Source organism: Dermacentor albipictus, chromosome 1, assembly GCF_038994185.2.
Source record: "Dermacentor albipictus isolate Rhodes 1998 colony chromosome 1, USDA_Dalb.pri_finalv2, whole genome shotgun sequence".
Lineage (NCBI taxonomy): Eukaryota > Metazoa > Arthropoda > Arachnida > Ixodida > Ixodidae > Dermacentor > Dermacentor albipictus.
In genome coordinates this window covers 428542190-428563072 of record NC_091821.1, presented here as the reverse complement: position 1 = coordinate 428563072, position 20883 = coordinate 428542190, and the positions used below count along the sequence as shown (strand labels likewise).

Here is a 20883-nt window from a genome sequence, read left to right as displayed (position 1 = left end):
TGAGCCTTGGAATAGAAGATGAAGAAGCGCAGGAGTCTGGGTTCAGGAGAAGAGAAGAAGGAAGTGAGAATAAAATGTAGACAAGATGGACGCCAGTTCCACAGCAATGCTTTACGTTTACTGTGTCCTTTAAGTAGGAACGCTACAATGTTAATACCGCATGCGGCATTACTTGAATGCCCGGAAAGGGGTAGATGATGACTTGACCTTCAGAGAAAGTGTCGGTCGCCACCGTAACTGTGGTGGCGGTTGAGCGTCCTCGAGGTTGCTCGAAAGTGAACTGCTACACGAAAAGGGGCAAGCGAGCAAACAAGTCAATTTTTAAGTAAAGACGCGGCGTGAAATTCTTGCGCGGCTACGATCGTCGCTGCGCACATTGTAAGAATCAATTGGCCATATCTTGTGTGCCTGCCCGTAGTACAGTTCCCAGAGGGCATGCCTTCGCCACGCACTTGACCAACTGGATGACCAACCGCTATCCGAAAAATTAATTCTACAACATCGAAAGGACCTATCGTCACAGAAGAAGGCCGTGCAAGCGCTATTGCGCTTTTTACGATCTACCGGCCTGTGTGAACGACTTGAACTGGAACGCCATTTGTGTGTGCGCCTCCATGTGTGCGTGTCTTTTTTTTTCCTTTTTTTTAGCGTTTTCCTCTGCCATCTTTCTAACCCCTATCCCCCATCCCCAGTGCAGGGTAGCAAACCGGAGACTCATATCTGGTTAACCTCCCTGCCTTTCCTTTTCATTCTCTCTCTCTCTCGAGCCTGTGGACTCAAGTAAAGAAAATATTTAAGATTTCCGCTTACGGCGGCAGCGTGGGACAAATTTTTTTCAGTTACCTCTAGTTAGATGTCATTCAGTTCAATTTTTGTCTCACAGATAGCCGTCATCTCTTATAGATACAAAAAAAAAAGTCGTGAGCGGTTTCGCACAAAGCACGAGAGGCGCGGAGAACTGTTTCCTTTTCTTTTTTTTCATTGATGTCGATGTTGTCGATTCCTTCAGACGTGAAACATGCACCCACGAGAAGGGTCTGTCCACACGTCGACAAACTGAATCGCTCAATTGTTGGCTGTAAATAAAACAATATAAAAAAAATGGCTGTGGCTTTGCTAAGGTTAAGCCCAGGATGCGAAGCATACTAGCCTTTATTTTAGTTGTTGAACCAGTGTTTAGCCTGGTGAACTGCTGTTGCTTGGCTATGTTTGGTTCGGCTAGACAAAGAAACAACTCATGCGTTACTCTGCTTCGCCTTCAAGAGTGGAACGCGACAACGTTCCCGTCGACCCGCCAAGGGGTGTAAGACAATGGGCTAGTGCGCAGCGACTACGCGCCCCGCATTGGACGCGGTGAGCGTCGAGCAACGCAGCGGTCGGCGCGGCAGCGAAATGTGCGCCTGAGCAAGCGACGCACGCCTTAGAAACAGCTCGTTGATAAGGCAACACCGCATTCACTAGAGGCGCTTTTGTACCGCTTTGAAGCATCGTACTCGTGGCTCAGTGGTAGCGTCTCTGTCTCACACTCCGGAGACCCTGGTTCGATTCCCACCCAGCCCATCTTGCAAGAGTTGAGCCAAAGCCACCTAGAAACAAGCACAGCTGCTTATATACCGCCGCGACGCCGCGAGCGACGGCGCGAGTTGGAGCCCCGTTTCTCCTCTGTCGTGACGCCACGGTGTCACGTGGTATGGCATGGGGTCAAAGGTCATTGAAGGCGACACCGCCGCGCCTGAGGAGCTGGGTTGAGCTCTCGTAATATGCTTCGCATAAAAGGTTGAAAAAGAGCTAGATGTTTCACATCGTGATGACGAGCCTTGGTGCAGTGTCACCTCGACTCTTTTGACACGTTGTATTGCTTATCTTTATTTCCGGTGAATTAATTAAGTAATTAATGAATTAATAATTAATTAATATAGCTTTTGTATCTTAACCCGCCGTGCGCAGCTCGTGATCGGAGGGAGCTAACCTAAATACCAAACAGCTTGCCGCCTAATGTTCAGTTAAATTACGTACGCGAGAACTTGTGTGTGTGTGTGTGTGTGTGTGTGTGTGTGTGTGTATGATATATACACACACAGTAATATATAGTAATGATATATATATATATATATATATATATATATATATATATATATATATATATATATATATATATATATATATATATATATATATATATATATATATATATATATATATATTACGCCTTTTCTTATCGAAAGAAGGCCACCGCAGCCGGGATCAAGCCCTTGTTCTCGACGAGAGCTCAGTAGTGTAAACGTCCAAGCCACTATGCTCCATCTGGCAAGTCGTTCGCAGCAATGCTATAGCAATGCCGAAGGTACGAGGTTCACATAGGTAACATCTCCTTGCGCGGCGAAATATAGTTCCTGTCGTAACTGTCTGATTGGTGGCGGCGAGATTATAGAGTTCGACTTTTTTTTTTATAGTATACGCTACAGCGATGCGTGACATGTTAGGACCTTTGCGCATGCACGGCGTATACACCGCGAATTACTGTGGCGGTGAGCCGATGACGCGGCGCGGATGAACACATCTTGAGGATGCGTTCGGCCTTCCGATTGGCTGTTGAGTCCTGGCGCTTCCACAGTACATGCAAGCGACTCGCGAGACGGAGTACAAGCTACACCGCGGCGGGTGTGCGGCCGCATAAATACGCGGCTCTTTTCGTGCTTGGCCCGATCCCCCTAAAGCGAAGGAAAAATAATCACGCGCGACAAGGCATGCTGCACGAAAACGATTGAATGGGAGGGATGTTTAATACGCAATGACAACTTTCCAATCGTAGGCAACGAAATAAATTAAAAAAGAAAGCAATTAAACATCTAATAGTTAATCCTCTATCGTAAGCCAGGTAATTAGGACACAAAAAGTATACTTTTGGGCAAACACTGCGCGTCTCATAATCCTGTAGGTGATCTCATATTGTTATTTTTGTATTTGTATTTTTTTAAACTTCGACACTTCTGTAATGTCAGTCGGCCTGCTACGCCGATCTGCCCGCCCACACACAAACGCTGCGTACTTAGGTGGGGCAGTGAGTGCGCCTTGCCTTTGTAGACCACCACAATAATAATTGTTATTACTATTAGTAGTAGTAATGATAGTTGTAGTAGACTACTGTCACTGCTCTTCGCTGCCGACGTAACCGCGCTGACCTTCGGTTCCTTTTCAAACTTCTATAGTCTCAACTTCCCCGACATCATGTTTCCTATTCCGCGCAAGATCACCAGAGAACATGTTCATGTTTTCATGTTCCTGCCTTATTTCTCTTCTTTTGTACTTGGCCTACGCTTTGTTTTGTGTACTCTTCTTGTACTCTTCTGTGTGCTCTTCATTATCGTTCTTTTTATTCATATTGCACTCCTTATTTATGTACATTGTTTTTTTTTTCATAATTGTTCTATTGCGTGTTTTTTTTCCTTAAATTGTCCCTGTAGATTTTTTTTTAAATGTATGCTTGCGCCGGCGCTCACACTTTAGCATTACTGCTGGCCATGGTAATTTATTTATTTATTTATTTATATATTTATCATACCGATCCAGCTTTCTTGTCTCTATCTCTTCTTTTCTTTAACAGCTTGACTAACGTTAGTTCAGTCGCCCTGTTTTACCATTCCACCGCTTCAGTGGCTGTACGCCTCATTTCGCTTCACGATTGTGATTTCGACCCTGAAAGGCCATTCAGTCCGATGGCAGATGCCTCCGCGGGCTCGAGTTTCATATCCGCATAAATATACCGAATCCGCACACGACGTAGCGACATATATATATATATATATATATATATATATATATATATATATATATATATATATATATGTGTGTGTGTGTGTGTGTGTGTGTGTGTGTGTGTGTGTGTGTGTGTGTGTGTGTGTGTGTGTGTGTGTGTGTGTGTGTGTGTGTGCACGGAGTGACCGTCTCCTTCTCGGCGTCCTCCTTTCCAATATATTTCCCTTCTTTCCTTCTCTCTCTCGCCTATCGGAAATCAATGGGCGCGCGCGTCCGGGTGACACAGCTGGTCGCACGCGCGTATTTCTGGGAGTGGCAAAACATAGGGCCGCATTATACTTCGCCGCATTCAGCCGCCGCGCTTGATTCCCTCTAGCATTCCCGCCCTCTCCTGCCCTCCGTTTTCTTTCTTTTTTTTCAAATTTTTTTGTCGTGCAATACTCTTCTTTTTTTTATTTCGCCTTGCCCTCGACCACGCGAAGAGACCGTGCAGCCTTCCCGCTTTGTTCGAAGCGGCGCCCATCGCGAGACTGATTCGTTTTTCCATACGCATACTCAGCCATCGCAGTAATAGGAAATCGACGGCGGCGTGGCCGGACATTTAAATGGAAAGCGGAGTGTTCACTCCCGCTTCTCGTAGCGTTTTCGTGAATAGCGATTGAAACATTGTTGCAGTGACTTCTTTTTAAGATGAATGCCTTCCGGGTTTGTTCAATGTGCAGCGCTTAATTGCATTAGTAGGAACGTGATGGTTTTACCGCAGCTTTTTCTTTTCCATGTGCTGTTCCTGGGTGTCTGTTGTTGTGCTTGCTTTGAAAATTCGCTTTCTTTTCGTACCTCCCTTTTGTTCGAGCTTTGCCTACTTCTTTTAAGCGATCTTGTAGCTCCTGTGTGCGTTTGTGTGTGTGTGTGTACGTGCGTGCTTTGAGTTTGTCGTTTATGCACTGTTAGCAGTGCTTGCGCATTTTTACAATATTGCAGCTTCGCTGCAAAACTATTTTGGTAACTGAGCGATGACACATTCAAGTACGGTTATTTTACCGCGATTTTGTGCTGCACCGCTTAATTCAATGCGATAACAAAGCTCAGGCCGAACTGAGCGACAGCTTAAACAGCACATATCTGTGTTGCGAGTCGCGGGGAATGGTTAAACGAAACAAACAAATCGTCATCCTCCACGTAATGCGCAAGAGCTTACGTTACACCTGTACTTAAGATCGTTACTTTTACATGGAGTTGCTAGCTAGGAAAACTTGGGAGTTACTGTGTGACTCCTTATCAGTGTTTACTACCTTATCATTGAACAAGTACATTGATAAGATTCGCCCGGGCGCTTTCGCAGGCTCTGCTTGTCGATACACTACCTTTATAACGGTCCTCCGTGCGATAAGTTTCTTATTGTGGCAGACTTATAATTAGTTCCGTACTTGAACATGGTTTCGGAATCGATGGGTTCACAACAAGTTTCATACCATGCGAGTCATACCATGCGAACGAAACAAAAGCTGCAGATACGACGCGCAAGTTGGTATTCGGCTCGAGCGAATCTATCGGGAAGTGGTTAATTAACTGCTATTACAGCTAAATTCACTGGCACAATTGTCTTTATTTTCATCTCACGCAACGTGTGATCTCATGCCACGTTCATGCATCGCACAAGTGGCAAGTTTAACGTCAGAGATTATTTATGTTTATGCGCTGCGATCTTTGAATCTCATCGGTGGGGTTTCAAAGAAACCATTCGTGATAGCACGCGCTATTACGTTAAGGCGTCTGCGTACGTTAAATATACCTATGAAGGCGACATTCGTTGGCGGCTCATGAAGCAGGTTGTGCCGTTCCACGTGCTTTCATGTTCTCGCAAAGTCGTCTTTACTGTATAACACTGACCCTCAGCTGCGCTTCAGTGTAAACCTCGAGACGCGCTCCTACGCTGCTTACGCTTTGCTTTTTACATCGCATAAAGGGCAAGAAACACCGTCTGAGTGTCGTAACAATCTAGCGCAATACCGAGACTCGGTCAGAGAAGGTGAGACTCGCAAGGCACACAAACACGCAGCGCTCGTATGTTTTGTTCTAACTTACACATTTATGCATCGACAAGCCTAAACTACTCTCGTCTTCCGCGCGCCGGCACTGTAGCACAGTGGAAGCTTTCATCGAAAATTGTGTCGGTGAGCGACCGCCACATGCCAACCAGCGAGGTGTATCTCTCGCGCTTTAGATATGGTCACCCCACTTGTCTGTGCAGGGAGCGTTGGGACTCTGGACATGCCTCAAGAAGCAGCTGGATTGGCATTCAGGGTTCTACGAGATTCTCTTGTAGGCAGTGAATTGATCAATTCCTTATGAATGGTAGTTAACTGGCATTTTTAATTGCATCTATGTTCACATTAGCGCTAGATGATCGTTTTTTTTCGTGGTTAGGAAACTTTTTTTATGCGAAGCATATTACGAGGGCTCAACCCAGCTCCTCAGGCGCGGCGGTGACCATGAAATCACGTGACGCCGTGACGTCACGACAGAGGAGAAGTGGCTTTGGCTCAACTCTTGCAAGACGGGCTGGGTGGGAATCGAACCAGGGTCTCCGGAGTGTGGGACGGAGACGCTACCACTGAGCCACGAGTACAACGCTTCAAAGCGGTACAAAAGCGCCTCTAGTGAATGCGGTGTTGCCTTAGAAACGCGCTGTTTCTAAGGCGTGCGTCTCTTGCTCAGGCGCACATTTCGTTGCCGCGCCGAACGCTGCTTTGCTCGACGCTCACCGCGTCCAATGCGGGGCGCGTAGTCGCTGCCCTGTAGCCCATTGTCTTACACCCCTTGGCGGGTCGACGGGAACGCTGTCGCGTTCCACTCTTGAAGGCGAAGAAGTAATGCATGAGTTGTTTCTTCGTCTAGCCGAACCAAATATAGCCAAGCAACAGCAGTTCACCAGGCTAAACAGTGGTTCAACAACTAAAATAAAGGCTAGTATGCTTCGCATCCTGGGCTTAACCTTACCTAAGCCACAGCCATTTTTTTCCTTCACGATCTACGGATTTGCTTTGCTAGTGTTTTGTCACAGTGTGTTGTGTGAATTTCCATTCTTTCATATATAACTATCATTTTGGGACAGCCGGCCCTACTTGCAGCGCAGCAAAGGTTCCCCATATACCACATTTAATATATATATATATATATATATATATATATATATATATATATATATATATATATATATATATATACAGGATAAGGGTTGATAAGGCTCGGATTTAGTTGGATAAAGTTGATAACGACTGATAAGGGTTTATAGGGGTTCATACTGGTCGGAACAAGTTTCATAATATTGATAATGACACCTGGCTACGTGGAGATGAGCAAGCGGTACAATGATGTCCCGTACTTCGACAATTCGCAGATGAATTCCTGGGTGAATGTTTTTTGTTTTTGGATACCAAGAATACTGGTACACATCTCTTTGTTGACTGAGATTTTAGGCGGCCGATGTTCTACCAGTTTTTTGCGTTTTGCTTGTTTTTCATAGATCGAGCTTATTTGGTGGAAAGACGTGAGTTGAAATATGCAACGTGTGACTTGTCGTTTGTTGAGATACTTGTCGCTTGGTAAGTATTCCCTTTTCCTCCTCTCCCACACAATACTTGTTCTGCCTTCCTGATAATGCGAAACTTACGCCACCGGCCTCTCCTTCACCCGATATCTCACGCGTACAACAGCTGCCTCCAACAAGAGGGCTTAATGAAGGATTGCCGCTGCAATGCTTCTTCTGTCGTCTCTGGCACATCATTGTACAGACAATTCTACATCTCATTCGTTCTGCTTTGTGCATCTTGCAAATATTTATGCAAATGGCTTCCGCCCAATATGCAACGCAAACAGGGACACGTGTACAGCTTCCCTGCCATTCGATAATGCTCAGCTCTCACACACTTTTCGAAGCCTTGTTATTATTCTTCACTGATTGGTCGAACGTGATTGTTCTTAGGACCTTGTATACGGACTTTGCATACCAAAAAAATAAAAATACGATATCGGAGTGGCCGTCGCCATCGAAACCTATTCAGATAGATATCCATTGTCGTGTACTAAACACAATAACTTACAGAAACTTCGCGGTGCTGTCATGTTTATTAATGGGATCTCTTTTGTCGCTAGGCGTGCTAAAATACCACCGAATGACATCGAAGGACAGTGGCTACGAAGTAATGTAAAGACTTGACCCCAAAACGAAAGTAAACAAAGCGTCTCCAGCGGCTCTGTGCACAGTGACGACGGCTTCATTTTCCCCAACTAATGTCGCTCGCGCAGTTTCATTGTTTCGACGGGAAACAAAGGCCCATCCGAGATTCTGAACATGACGCGTATTCCAGTGAATTCGGCGGCCAGTCGTCGCCTCTTTTGTTTCCTCTTAATTGCTTCGCCGTACCGCGCACCGAAATTTACGCAGCGAACGCGAACGAAGCCGGGGATAACGAAACTATACGGTGTCTTTCACAAAAGAAAGGACGGCTTTGTGTCGTAGATGAGTATACTTATTGACGTTACTTCAGTCGTTGCTATACGCAGGCAGCCAAGACGACGGACCGCCCGTGCATATCTTGTGTCTTCTGCCGTCGCTCTCTGCCAAAATCGAAAGCGAAACAATGGCGCTGCGTTCCCACCTTCTTTGAGAAACCTGAATACGCAGGGGCGCGCTCGAATACACCCGAACGTCCTTTTTCTCGGCACGCGCGCGCGCTGTTTTGTGTGTAGTGCGTGTGTGTATTGCGCGCGATTACGTTGTGTAGTTCGAGCGCGCTTCGCTGTGCTTCGATGTGCTTTTGCGTGAGCCCAGATGCACGCTGTCCAAGCTCCAGGCGCACGCATGCCAGTTCGGCGCGTACGCCGGCGTTTTCCCGCGCGCTCGCACACGTCAGTTTTCGCTAGGCGCTCGCTGGGGGGAACACGCCGTTCGTTTCTTTTCTTTCTCTCGCGCCTTTCTCGTCGTCCTCCCCCATTCTTTTATTCGCGATTTTTTTCTTTTCCCGGCTCCCTATACGCACGCGAACGCGGCGAGAAAGCTCGCACTGCCTGCATCCCCGCCCCCTTCCTCCCGAATGAGGAGCAGCGAGCGAATTTCAATCACCCGCGGTCCGCGGAGCGAGGCGTGACGCGAGAGCCGCATGAATGCTACACACGGGCCGTGGGCGTGTCGTGTTGCGTACGTGTCCTCATCTTCCTGTTCGCAGCGCCTAAATGCGGGTGAAGCAGACACCCTCTGCTTTCTCTTCCCCGGCCGCGTTACAACCACCATTGCTCTTTGCGCGTCCGGGCGGGGGCCTTCCTCCGCAGCCTTTCCAAAAACAGCAACTGCGACGCTGGCAACAAAACGGGCCGAATGGTGAGGGCTGCAGGTAAATAATAATGACCGACTGAGGGCAGGCACAGCGCAACACTGGCGCTGGAATCTCGCGCAATGCCTCCTTCCGTACCTGTGCTACGGTATTCAGCGCTGCTATTGTTTCCTGCCGCCTGCGTCAACGGCACCTACGCTGTGCGCCGTCATACCATATGGCCATTACAGTGATCGCCGGAAGGGTGCGCGAATTTCCATTAGAAACGCGGAGCGATCGAGACTCATAAGTTCGTGCTCGCATTTCATAACGGCCGAACGACAGAATAGTTGCGCGCAGAAGGCGTTTCGGAATACTAGCGTGATGAGGAGCGTGGCAGACGGCGTTGGTGGCATCGCACCTCGACGGTGCACGGGATGCGGCCGAAGGAAAACCGTTGGCGTTTTTTAGCGTCTCAGTGACGGATTGCATAACAAGTTTAGCTCGACGTTCGCCGCGTTGTTGATGCGCGCAGAGCTGTTCGGAAGGAACGGTGGGCGCAGCAGCGGACGCTGCCCTTTCTCTGCCACTGAGGCGACTGAACGGAGCGTGAAGGTGCATCCACTTTACCTTGACTTCGCTGTCTTTGGAAGCTTCTCAGAGCGATAGCTCTATTACTCCAGGTGCAAATCCATAAAACGTCCGGTTCCGTTAATCTGACCTTCATGCTCAGCCAAGGTCAAACTGGGACTTGCCCTGCCTAATGCGCTGTGCAGTGAAAACGAACAGCGGCTCAAGGCCACTCTTTCGTGTCGCCACCGCCAGAGGCGCCGGCTGCATCCAAGTTCACTGCGCGTTCGCGCCGAGAGCGCCGACGGCGCCGAGCAGCGTCTGTGTGTCATATTACGGTGCAATTGCAGTGCGGTAGTTGCTGCTACAAAAAGCTTAATTTCTTCAGACTAGTGGTGTCGTTCTTTCCCAAAGCAAGCGAAACCGAGCTATCGCTCGACAAATTTGGTTTAACCGCGTTCAACCGCGGCAATATTTTTATAATCGTCCACGCGCGGGCCCACCTCGTGCGCCATCAATTAGCAGGACAGCACGATAACGCCGACGGCGCGTATGCACTTCGAGCGCCTGTGTAATTCATGTATGTCGCAATAAAAAAACTATATATAATTGATGTTGCAATAAAAATAATAGTACGTTTCCTTTCTATGTTTTCTTTCTTTCTTTTTGTGTTTGTGTGTGTATTCTACGGCCTATGCGTAGGCCATAACCGATCAAGACAGAGAACACGCAGAAGCATGCTTCTTGGCATTGAACATCCTGTAACGGAGAAGCCAGCTTTACAGCACGGGTAGCATTCTTTTTTTTTTTTTTGAGCTTGTTCTGTTTCTTTTTTCGCCGCCAATTTTGTGCGAAATAATGACGGAGCTAATTAACGGCACAGCAAAGCGGGAGTAATCGGATAAGAATGCTTGTTACATTGAAATTAAAACATGTTTGCGATTTTCCATTTTTGAACTTACCGCATAAATGACTGTTGAGATGCGCTATCCATTACCAATTGCCTGGAGTAGTGAAGCTGTTCATTTCGTGATGTAAGAACTCCAAGTGCCTCCTCACACACAGCCTACACCACATGGCATATCCAACGCGGCTGACTGTCATCCGTTGGAGACACAGGCACAGAACACGTCGAGCACTGGACAGACACCAGATCCAAGTGATAGCAGAGATAAGGGTTTCCCCGCCCCGAAGTCTCTCGAGACACTAGACATATTGGTAGATAATACTAGAGCCCAAGTATAGCGCAAACGACACAAGGACACAAGATTGACAAAGACGTGAATACGCGTATGGTGCTGCTGCCAGCATTCTCGTCATTTCCGTGAGCATGCAGAAACCAGAACAGTACATATATGTACCTCATCCAGCGTGCTCAAGAGGTATTAACGACGACAAAAAAATAACTAAAATCACTAAACCCATTCGGTACTATCGTTCATATTGTTACTTGAAGTAATTAAAGGCGCAACACTTCTAATTATTTAGTTAACGATACTAAAAAAACAAACATGGATAGCTGGATGACGAATGAATCCCGATACGCAGTGTTGTGTTTTGCCTAAATGATTAACCGAGTCTGTTAGCTCGTGCTCTTGCTGAATGTAATTATGTCGTCGAAGAGCCTTTCGCAGGCACCATTCATACAGTGAAGTTCAAGAAACGCGCTTGGTTATTGGCTGTAATTTAGGCATTTTCTATTCCGACCTATGTAGCTGACTCTCATCATAATGCGGTAAATGACACCCGCGCTGCAGCTAACTTAATTTGCTGTGTGCGTTTTCTTTCGTAACTTATCAACTCTAGTCCTCGCTGCCTGGTCTTAAAGATCCCCAACAAACAACAGTTTCGCTGAAACGCACAATATCAAGGGACTTCGGGCGCAGAGCTTTAACAACTTAAACCGATTCCCACAGAGTGCGGGATCCTCGTGTTGTTTTCTTAAACCTTGGTTAAAATTAACTGTGGCACGCTGCATAGTGGCAAATGTCACTTCGTTGCAAAAAAAAAAAATTAGGAGAACGCTCATGCACATGTCGTATAGCTTTAAAAACGGCAAAAAGCGGTGAAAGCGGCCACAGCCGATTTGAACGGCGCGGCACCTTGCTGCGGAAAAAAAAACTTCGTCCGCTTCTGACGCTTCGCTCTCTCCTGCTCGTCGGATACGAGGGTAGCCTGCCGCACAGGTAAAGATCCCCCACATGTGCTGAGGTATAATAGCAACGCCGAAAGCACGTACGAGTTCGAGGCGAACGCATCGCGTTCACATTGTGTTGACGAGTTTGCCCGAGCAACGTGTCCCACATACCGGCCCCGGGCTCACACTCCGATCGCTCTGCGCAGGAACCCGAGCCTGTCCGAGGAGGGCCACTGGGAGCGCATCTACTGGCCCGTGCACACGGCGCACGGCAAGGAGTACCTGACGCTGGCCGTCAACTCCAGCCTGGTGGGATACGGCCACCGGGCAAAGTATTGTGCCTTCTGGCAACAGTTTCTACCTCGCCTCGTCAACCTCTCCGGTGGGTATACACGTGCTTTGTAGCTCTCTCTCTCGATCCGTTTCCTTTAAAACGACATCATTCTCTTGCGGTACCCAGAGGCACTCTCCTGAATCGTGCTAATGGCTGCCTGTCTAGCCTCGTCGCGGCGACTTCGCCGGGGTCCGATAAATGCGTGGAAATGCACCACCGCGTAGTGTACGAAAACTCGCCGTCATGATGTTTTGCGTGATGCGCAAACGTTGCGTGTCAGCAGACTTGACGTACGCGTTTACGTCGTCGTATTTGCTATATGAGTGAATGACTGAATAAATGAATGAATGAAGTGTTTATTAACATAAAGCTTGCTTTATGACCTAAGTGAAGAAAGGCGGGTGGGAGAGCAAAGGAGAGAGGCGAAACACGGTGTGAGTCAGCGGCCAATCCCCAAGAATATCATCCTGATCTCCTTTAAAGGAGGCGAATGACGCCTGTTTCGCAGGCGAATGCGCAGGGCGCCTGGAGAGCGCCCCGTTCGTTCAGTCGCAGTCCGATCCAATCGCGGAAGTCGCTGGCTAAGCAATGCTGCTTGGAACGCTGGTCGATGAATGCGCTGCGCTCCCATAGCAGGCTGGCGGGGTTGCGCTAGCGTCCGTTTTAAAGCGAAAGCTTTACTAACTGCCTGGTGCCGAGTTTCGCAGTCGCGAGCAATTTGACCTTCGTTTGACCGCAGCTGCGCCGTAGCCTTAGCAACGCGTCACGTGACTCGCCGCGCCGAGCTCCGCCGCCGGCTTGGCGCATGCGCTCTCGAAGCTGGGTCGCCGCGTGACCACGTGACTCGCCACGCGCCTGGCTAAGGGCCGATTTACGCTCGAGCCGCCCATCGCCGCAAGCCGCACCGCACGCGTGCGGTCGCGCGAAAAATTGCACATGTCGAACACTTATGCACAAATTTCGGTTTACAATGTATACGGTTTAAACTGCGTACACAGTGTAAACGGAAATTTGTGCACAAGGGGAGGAAGACGAAGTGCTTCTCTTGGGGAACACATCTCGCCCGTCTCTGTGCTTTTCTGGACTTCTCACTGCACCTGTGGCGTCTACCGCCCCCTCCATCGCGGTGATGGATGTGCAACACCCCGAGGATCCTCCCGGTTCCCGTTCACCCGCGGACATCGGTTCGAGGAAGCGAGGAAATACATCGAGTGGTAGCGAGGACACAGAGCTGTACTCCGCATCAGGTGACGAGTCCTCGGAAGACAGCTTTCGACTTGTCCAGTACCGCAAGGCCAAACGAAGAATCATCAACTCATCTTCAGCGTCCAGCTCGAACACTGTGAAAACAGCGCCTCAACGATGGCCTCACTCCATCCTGTTTGTGCCACAGAACGCTACCGACAACCTGCGCGTCCTCAACAGGCAAGCACTCTCCGTGTATCTCGAAAACACTGTGCCAAACGAGATTAAGGATGTCAGGATAAACACTAGGCGAAACATCCTGGCAATCGATGTGATGATCCCGAGCGCGCTGACCATACTACAACATGTAACGCAGCTGGGGAACATCAAGGTCCGATCCATCATGCCAACGAATGGTGCCACAATAACAGGAGTCATCTATGACATTGACAATGAAATTCCTAATGCAGACCTCCCAGTTCTTATAAAACCAGCAAGTGACCGCAACGTCATTGTGCATGTTTGTCGCCTCGGCAACACACGTTGTGTGAGACTAACGTTCAAAGGCGACTGCCTTCCACCCTACGTGAAGGTCGGCCACTTTCGCCATCAGGTTCGGCCATTTATTCCAAGACCAATGCAATGCTACAATTGTCAGAAGATAGGCCATGTGAAGGGTGTTTGCAGAAATTCGGCCGTGTGCCCTCGATGTGCCGAACCCCACTCAGAAGACAACTGCAGCGCAATCAAGTTGAAGTGTCCTAACTGTCAGGGTGATCACTGCGCCTCCTCCAAAGACTGTCCCCAGATCAAGAAAGAGATCACCATTCTTAAACAAATGGTGAGAGATAACTCTACCCACAAAGAGGCTGCTGTGAAAGTACGGCGAAGACGACGTCACCGTCGAAGGTCTTCACGACGGAAAACATCAAGTTTTCAGGAACAGTCAACTCGTCAAGCAGCATCACCAGCGAAAGTTTCCAGCCCTTCGAACACCGATGTTGGAAGGGAGAAAACTGCCAGATCTCTCTCCACAAAGGAATGGCCGCCACTTCCACGTACACGACCGCCAGAGGAGCCACAGCAGAAGCCGCCCCCAGTGCAGCAAGGTGCTGTATCCGAGGAGTCGCGCAAAACAGATGAGCAAGTGATAGCACTTCTTAGGCCTTTAATGAATGCCATTCGCGTGTTGCTAAGCAACATGCACACACTGTCTGCCAGAAGTGCGCTTCAAGTACTGGACGCTCTGAGTCCGGTGCTTGCAACCCTTGAGTAGATCATGGCTCCACAGCCACGGTCTTTTAGGGAAGAGGTCCGACAAGCAGCTATTTTCCAGTGGAATGCGCGCGGACTCAGAGCTCGCCTTTCGGATTTCCGTCGCTTCGCGTACGCCAATATGTTTCCCATTATCGTCATTTGCGAGCCGAACTTAACGAACACAATCAGGCTTTCTTGATATGAATTATTTATGTCGTCAACTGTTTATGAAAACAGTAAGGTTTTGGTGTGTATTCGCCGTGACCTCACCTACACTCGTCAGCCTGTACCACCTAATGACAATAATCAATATATATGCCTAAACGTAAGGAAAAAGAATTTGGCCTTTACTTTTGTGGGCGCCTACCTACCTCCGTCAAGTCGATTTGATTACAAAAGACTGCAAGACATCCTTTCCTCAACCTCCAATCCCTGGGTCATCATTGGAGATTTCAACGCCCATCATACACTCTGGGGAAGTCCGATGATCAACGCAAGAGGCAGAGCTCTGGTATCTTTCGCCTCCAGTAATGAACTTTGGCTGCTGAATGATGGAAGTCCTACCTTCTTACGTGGCTCCACCTACAGCAGCTGTCTTGACTTGGCTTTCGTCTCACGAAGCCTTGTCAGACGTGCAGGGTCGTTTGCGGACATAGAGACGCACGGAAGTGACCATATCCCCACGTACATCAAGATCAGAGGATTGACCCCTTCCAAAATACGGGATACGATCCAAAGAGTGGACTGGCCTAAATTTCAGTCTATAATCGAAGAACACTGCGACGCCAATCCATCTTTCGACTTGGAAGAGGCAATTAAGAGCGCGGTGCAAGACACTATGCGCACTCTCACATGCTCTTCGAAACTGAACGAATTTGACGTGGAACTAGAAAGACTTCGAGCAATCCGACGACGTGCTGAACGAAGGTACCGACGTACGAAAACAATGGACGATCTACGGACCGCCAGGCGCACGCAAAAGAAGATACAGCGCCGGTTAGGCAAGCTCGAATCGCAACGTTGGGCTGCCTTCTGCGAGTCGCTAGATCCACGCAAGCCTTTATCGCAACTATGGAGAACGGTGCGCGGACTGCGGACACTTCCCGTACAGCGATTCCCATTCAAGGCACTTGCCCTCTCTCAAAAGAGATCGGAGATTGACGTGGCAGAGGATTTCTGCGCCAGATTATCCGGCCAACTCACAGCTACCAACATTCTATCGCCTTCGATCAGCTGTCCGCAACCACGTGATCACCGGTTGGATCTACCATTCTCGATCCACGAACTTAAGGCAGCATTAGCTTTGTGTAGCCGTACATCAGCGCCAGGACCTGACGGAATTTCCTACCGAGCTCTGTGTCACCTGGGGGAACGAGCGAGAGGTGTTCTTCTTGAGGTGTACAATGAATCTTGGAGAAATGGCACGCTACCAACAACCTGGAAGACAAGTCGGCTTCTTCCATTGCTGAAGCCTGGCAAGTCGCCGTTGGAGCTCTCATCATATCGCCCGATCGCGTTGGCGAGCTGTGTGGGCAAAGTAATGGAGAGGATGGTCCTAGGACGCCTGGAATGGTACTTGGAGTACCACAACACCTACCCAGATGCCATGGCGGGCTTCCGACGCGGTCGATCATCGATCGATAACGTCGTCGACCTGGTCACCTACATTCAACATGAGAAATGCCGTAAGCGTCTCTGTGCGTCTTTAATCCTCGACGTTAAAGGGGCGTATGACAACGTTACGCATGAGGCCATCCTCTCTACTCTCGCAGAGGTAGGAGTGGGTGGTCAGATGTTTAAATGGATACGGAGTTATTTATCCATGCGATCCTTTTTTGTAAGCACCGAAGAAGGCCATGCTTGTCTACATTATAGCTACCGTGGCGTCCTCCAGGGCGGTGTCCTTAGCCCTGTGTTATTTAATCTAACACTAATTGCTCTCCTTGAGCACGTGCCAACTACGGTCAGGCTATCAATGTACGCGGATGACATCTGCATATGGACGTCTGCAGTAACACGCCTACATTTGCGAGCGAGAATTCAGAGAGCCGCCACACAAACTGTTCTCTACCTTCGTAATCGAGGCCTGGAAATTTCCTCAGAGAAATGCGCACTAGTGCCATTTACGCGCAAACCCATGGCCAACTACAGTGTAATGATAAATGGCCAAATAATACGATGGGTCCGATCGTACAAGTTCCTAGGTGTCATAATCGACAGGGACTTGTCATGGAGCCCACACGTATCATACATGAAAAAACGGTTGACAGGCATCTGCCACCTGTTCAAGTTTTTCGCTGGCAAGACCTGGGGAATGTCGCCAAGTGCGATGTTGCAACTGTACAGGGTGCTTTTCCTAGGATTTCTGCGATACAGCTTGCCAGCAATAAACAACACTGGTAAAACAAATCTACGCACAATACAAAGTCTTCAGGGTCAAGTGCTCCGGATCTGTTTAGGCCTGCCTCAGAGTGCTTCAACAGTGGCTACGATAGCAATCGCTGGAGATCACCTTGTCAAGACCCACATTGAAATTGAAGTACTCAGGACCCATATAAGGCATCTGACCAGGACTCCTCGTCACCACTTGGCCTCCCTAACAGCGGACAGACCCCACACATCTTTCAGCCGGACGATAACCGCATATGATGAATCATTGCCAGCTTGTTTTACCCCGGCTGCGAGACCTTCGATTCCTCCATGGTGCCTCGTTCAGCCAAAAATCAACCTCACAATACCTGGTATCTCGAAAAAAGCTGATCTATCATCACCAGCCCTTAGACAGCTCACGCTACTACATTTGTACGAGAACTACCGTGATTCTACGCATATTTACACTGATGGATCTGTCCTTCCAAGTAGCACCGCGGCGGCAATCGTCATACCAGCGAAAGCTACAACAATCAAGTTTAAGACGACCCACGCGACAACATCGACGGCAGCAGAGCTCGCAGCGCTCTTTACTGCCCTTCATCACATTGGTGATGAACCACCACATAAATGGACAATATTCTGCGATTCAAAGGCGGCACTGCAGTCTCTACTGTCACCTTTACGACGTGGACCACACGAACAACTAATATTCCATATTACAGAGACTTTGCAACACATAAGTGAAGCAGGCCATGAGATAACCTTTCAGTGGCTTCCAAGTCACTGCGGGATTATCGGCAATGAACGGGCGGATCACGCTGCCCGCTCAGCTCATACTGAGGAGCGCTGCGTCCCGCTTCCTCATTCTAGAACTGACGCAGCACGGAAGGTCCGCCTACTTCCTCGGCAGTGCACCGCGTCGCAATGGAATGAGCCACAATTAAGAAACACGCGACTGTACTCACTTGATCCAACATTAAGTCTTCGAGCGCCATCACAGCTTCGCCGTAGAGACGCCACACTTTTACATCGACTTTGGTTGGGCGTTGCCTTTACTAAAGCCTATGCATTCCGCATAGGGATGACCGACAGCCCAACCTGTGACCACTGCGGCCATGAAGAATCAATTGGCCATATTTTGTGTGCCTGCCCGCAGTACAGTACACAGAGGGCATGCCTTCGCCACGAACTTGACAAACTGGACGACCAAGCGCTATCCGAAAAAAGAATTCTACAACACCGAAAGGACCTACCGTCACAGAAGAAGGCCGTGCAAGCGCTAATGCGCTTTTTGCGATCTACCGGCCTGAGTGAACGACTTTAACTGGAACGCCTTTTGTGTGTGTGCCTCCATGTGTGCGTGTTTTTTTTTCTTTTTTTCAGCGTTTTCCTCTCTGTCATCTTTCTAACCCCTATACCCCATCCCCAGTGTAGGGTAGCAAACCGGAGACTCATATCTGGTTAACCTCCCTGCCTTTCCTCTTCATTCTCTCTCTCTCTCTCTCTTGTGCACAAGGGGTCGAAATGTGCCATTTCTCGCGCGACCGCACGCGTGCGGTGCGGCCTGCGGCGATCGGCCGGCGCGCTCGCCTAGTCAGTGCGAGCTTGGCTATAGATGAGAGCGAGGCCGGGCCGGGCCGTCTTCTCTGAGCGTTGCACGGGAGCGGGAGACTTTGAACCGTCGTCGCCAAGCAGCGTCTGACCACCCCGCTGATATCGCCCGGCCAGCTGCCACACTGGAGAGGGTCCGGAATGCAACAGGCGTCGCACCGTCGAGATAAATGTAGCGACCGCGTTCGCGCCCGGACTGTCCGTTTGTGCTTCGACGCTGCGCATGTTCGCGGAGTCTCTTTGCACGTCTAGCACTTGCGCTTACGCTGTGGCACAACAAGCCGCACCGTCGAACGATGCGTGTCTACCCAAGCCTAATCACAGTTATGTCTTCCCACCGACCTAGGCACAGCCGTCATACCTGGCTTAACGATGATTGTATGGTGATTATTATTATTGTTGTTGTTGTTGTTGTTGTTGTTGTTGTTGTTGTTGTTGTTGTTGTTGTTGTTGTTGTTGTTGTTGTTGTTGTTGTTGTTGTTGTTGTTGTTGTTGTTGTTGTTGTTGTTGTTGTACGTTTATGTTCAGGCGACACTCCGAACTCGTTGTAAGTCGGATCTTATACCAATTTCCGCTGTTGTCACCACCGGGAAGCCAATTGCAGCGCTTGGAAGTTATTCACGCAGGAGAGGTTTCCGCTTATCACTAGGTGTTCGGAAATCAGCATCATTTCAGGCCTTACTGACGTAGCTCCTTCGGTTCAGTGAGCCCACGACGGGAACTGCCTTGGTTCGGAGAATCCGTAGCCACCCTCGCTCCCATTTCTGATGAGACCCGAACAAAGTCCGTGTCCTTGGATTTAGTTCAACCTTATATGAGGCAGCGAGTCCACCCAACCTGTTAGCTTGAAGACATTACGTGTAACCTCACTGTTCATCGGCTACTTTCTAAACAGTCTGTTCTCTTTCAAAGGGCGGCACATGTGGAAACAACTTGCAAGAACCACCAGCAAGTTTACACGAACGCAGAGATGCAAATAGCTCTGCTGCTTTATTCTGGATTCCGTCCGTCCGTGTTAGCTGAGGATGGACAACTAGGGAGATTAGTTTCATCATAGGATGCAGAGGGGGCCGGTATAACTGGTGCATTGCGAAAACGAGAGATGCATGTTCTGTCCAGAAACGTAGTCATTATAGCCGACTCATGGTGCGCATATTGTCGAAACGTCTGCCGTGAAGAACAATTCTGCCGACAACCGCACTAACTACCGACAGATACTCCCCCCCTCCCCCCTCCGAAAACTAGGAACTTACGATCAACTTTCAGTGGACGCCTTCACGTATTGGTCTTTCCTGAAACCAAAAAAAAGAATGGCTGTGGCTTAGCTAAAGTTAAGCCCAGAATGCGAAGCATACTAGTCTTTATTTTAGTTGTTGAACCACTGTTTAGCCTGGTGAACTGCTGTTGCTTGGCTATATTTGGTTCGGCTAGACGAAGAAACAACTCATGCAGGCGAGCGCAGGAGCTGAGACCCGGCTATGTAGCTACGCGGCCGCAAGCGAGCGCACGAGTTGAGCCTCCGCTTTTGCAGCTGTTATGACGTCATATGGTAGCTACGCGGCCGCGCGCGGCGCAGCAAGGAAGAGCGTGGTTGTGCGGCTAGTATGCTTCGCATAAAAAATTTAACTCCATTGCGCGTGTTTAGCCAAGCCCCCTAAAAGTGAAACAGCAACAGAACAATTGTCAAATCGCAAAAGAGCTGGGCCATTCGCTTGCCATTGTCGGTAGCGTTGGATGCCGCCGCGTGAACCCCGCGCGATGAAGAGGCTAACCCTTGAAGAAGGTATACACTACTTCTCCGAATTGAAACACCATCGGCGTGCACGCCACATTGGTCGATTTGAGTACACGGGAGCACACTTTCTCCGCTCTGTGCAGACATACATATATGGTCCTGCCGACGTTAGACTGCGGAGCGAGGCGTATTACTTGGTGCCAATCGGACGAAAGGATTTTCGCCCGATTGTGCACAACGTCTGGTGCATCCTGAAGGCCACCAGACCGATTGAAGGGAAATATTGCGCCTTCTGTTCGTGTTTATTCGCCACAGTTGACTCTCAGACGTATGTTAACAAACCACAGCGTGTCCCAGCTAAAGTTATAGCCTAGCTGTTCAACGAAGAAAAAAAAAAGATTAAGCAAACATGATGCAAGATTATAATTACGGTGTTTGATCGTCAGAAAAGATTAAGCAAACATGGTGCAAGATTATAATTACGGTGTTTGATCGTCAGAGGTCTGACGACGGAACACCATAGGTTCTAAAATCTTATCTTGCACCGTCTTTTCTTTATTTATTTTTTCGTTGAATAGCTTGGCTGACGAGCTGGGACACCTTATATGTAGGG

The 20883-nt window shown here is 48.9% G+C and overlaps 1 protein-coding gene across 2 annotated transcripts in view; it reads left to right on the top strand.

Annotated features, from left to right (window-relative positions):
• LOC135897508 (acetylcholinesterase-like) overlaps positions 1 to 20883 on the top strand; it is a 121373-nt gene that overhangs the window by 73799 nt on the left and 26691 nt on the right. For both annotated transcript variants that reach the window (XM_065426158.1, XM_065426154.1), the window contains exon 4: positions 11982 to 12157. In XM_065426158.1, the coding sequence (XP_065282230.1) occupies positions 11982 to 12157 (176 nt within the window). The remainder of the gene's footprint in view (positions 1 to 11981; positions 12158 to 20883) is intronic.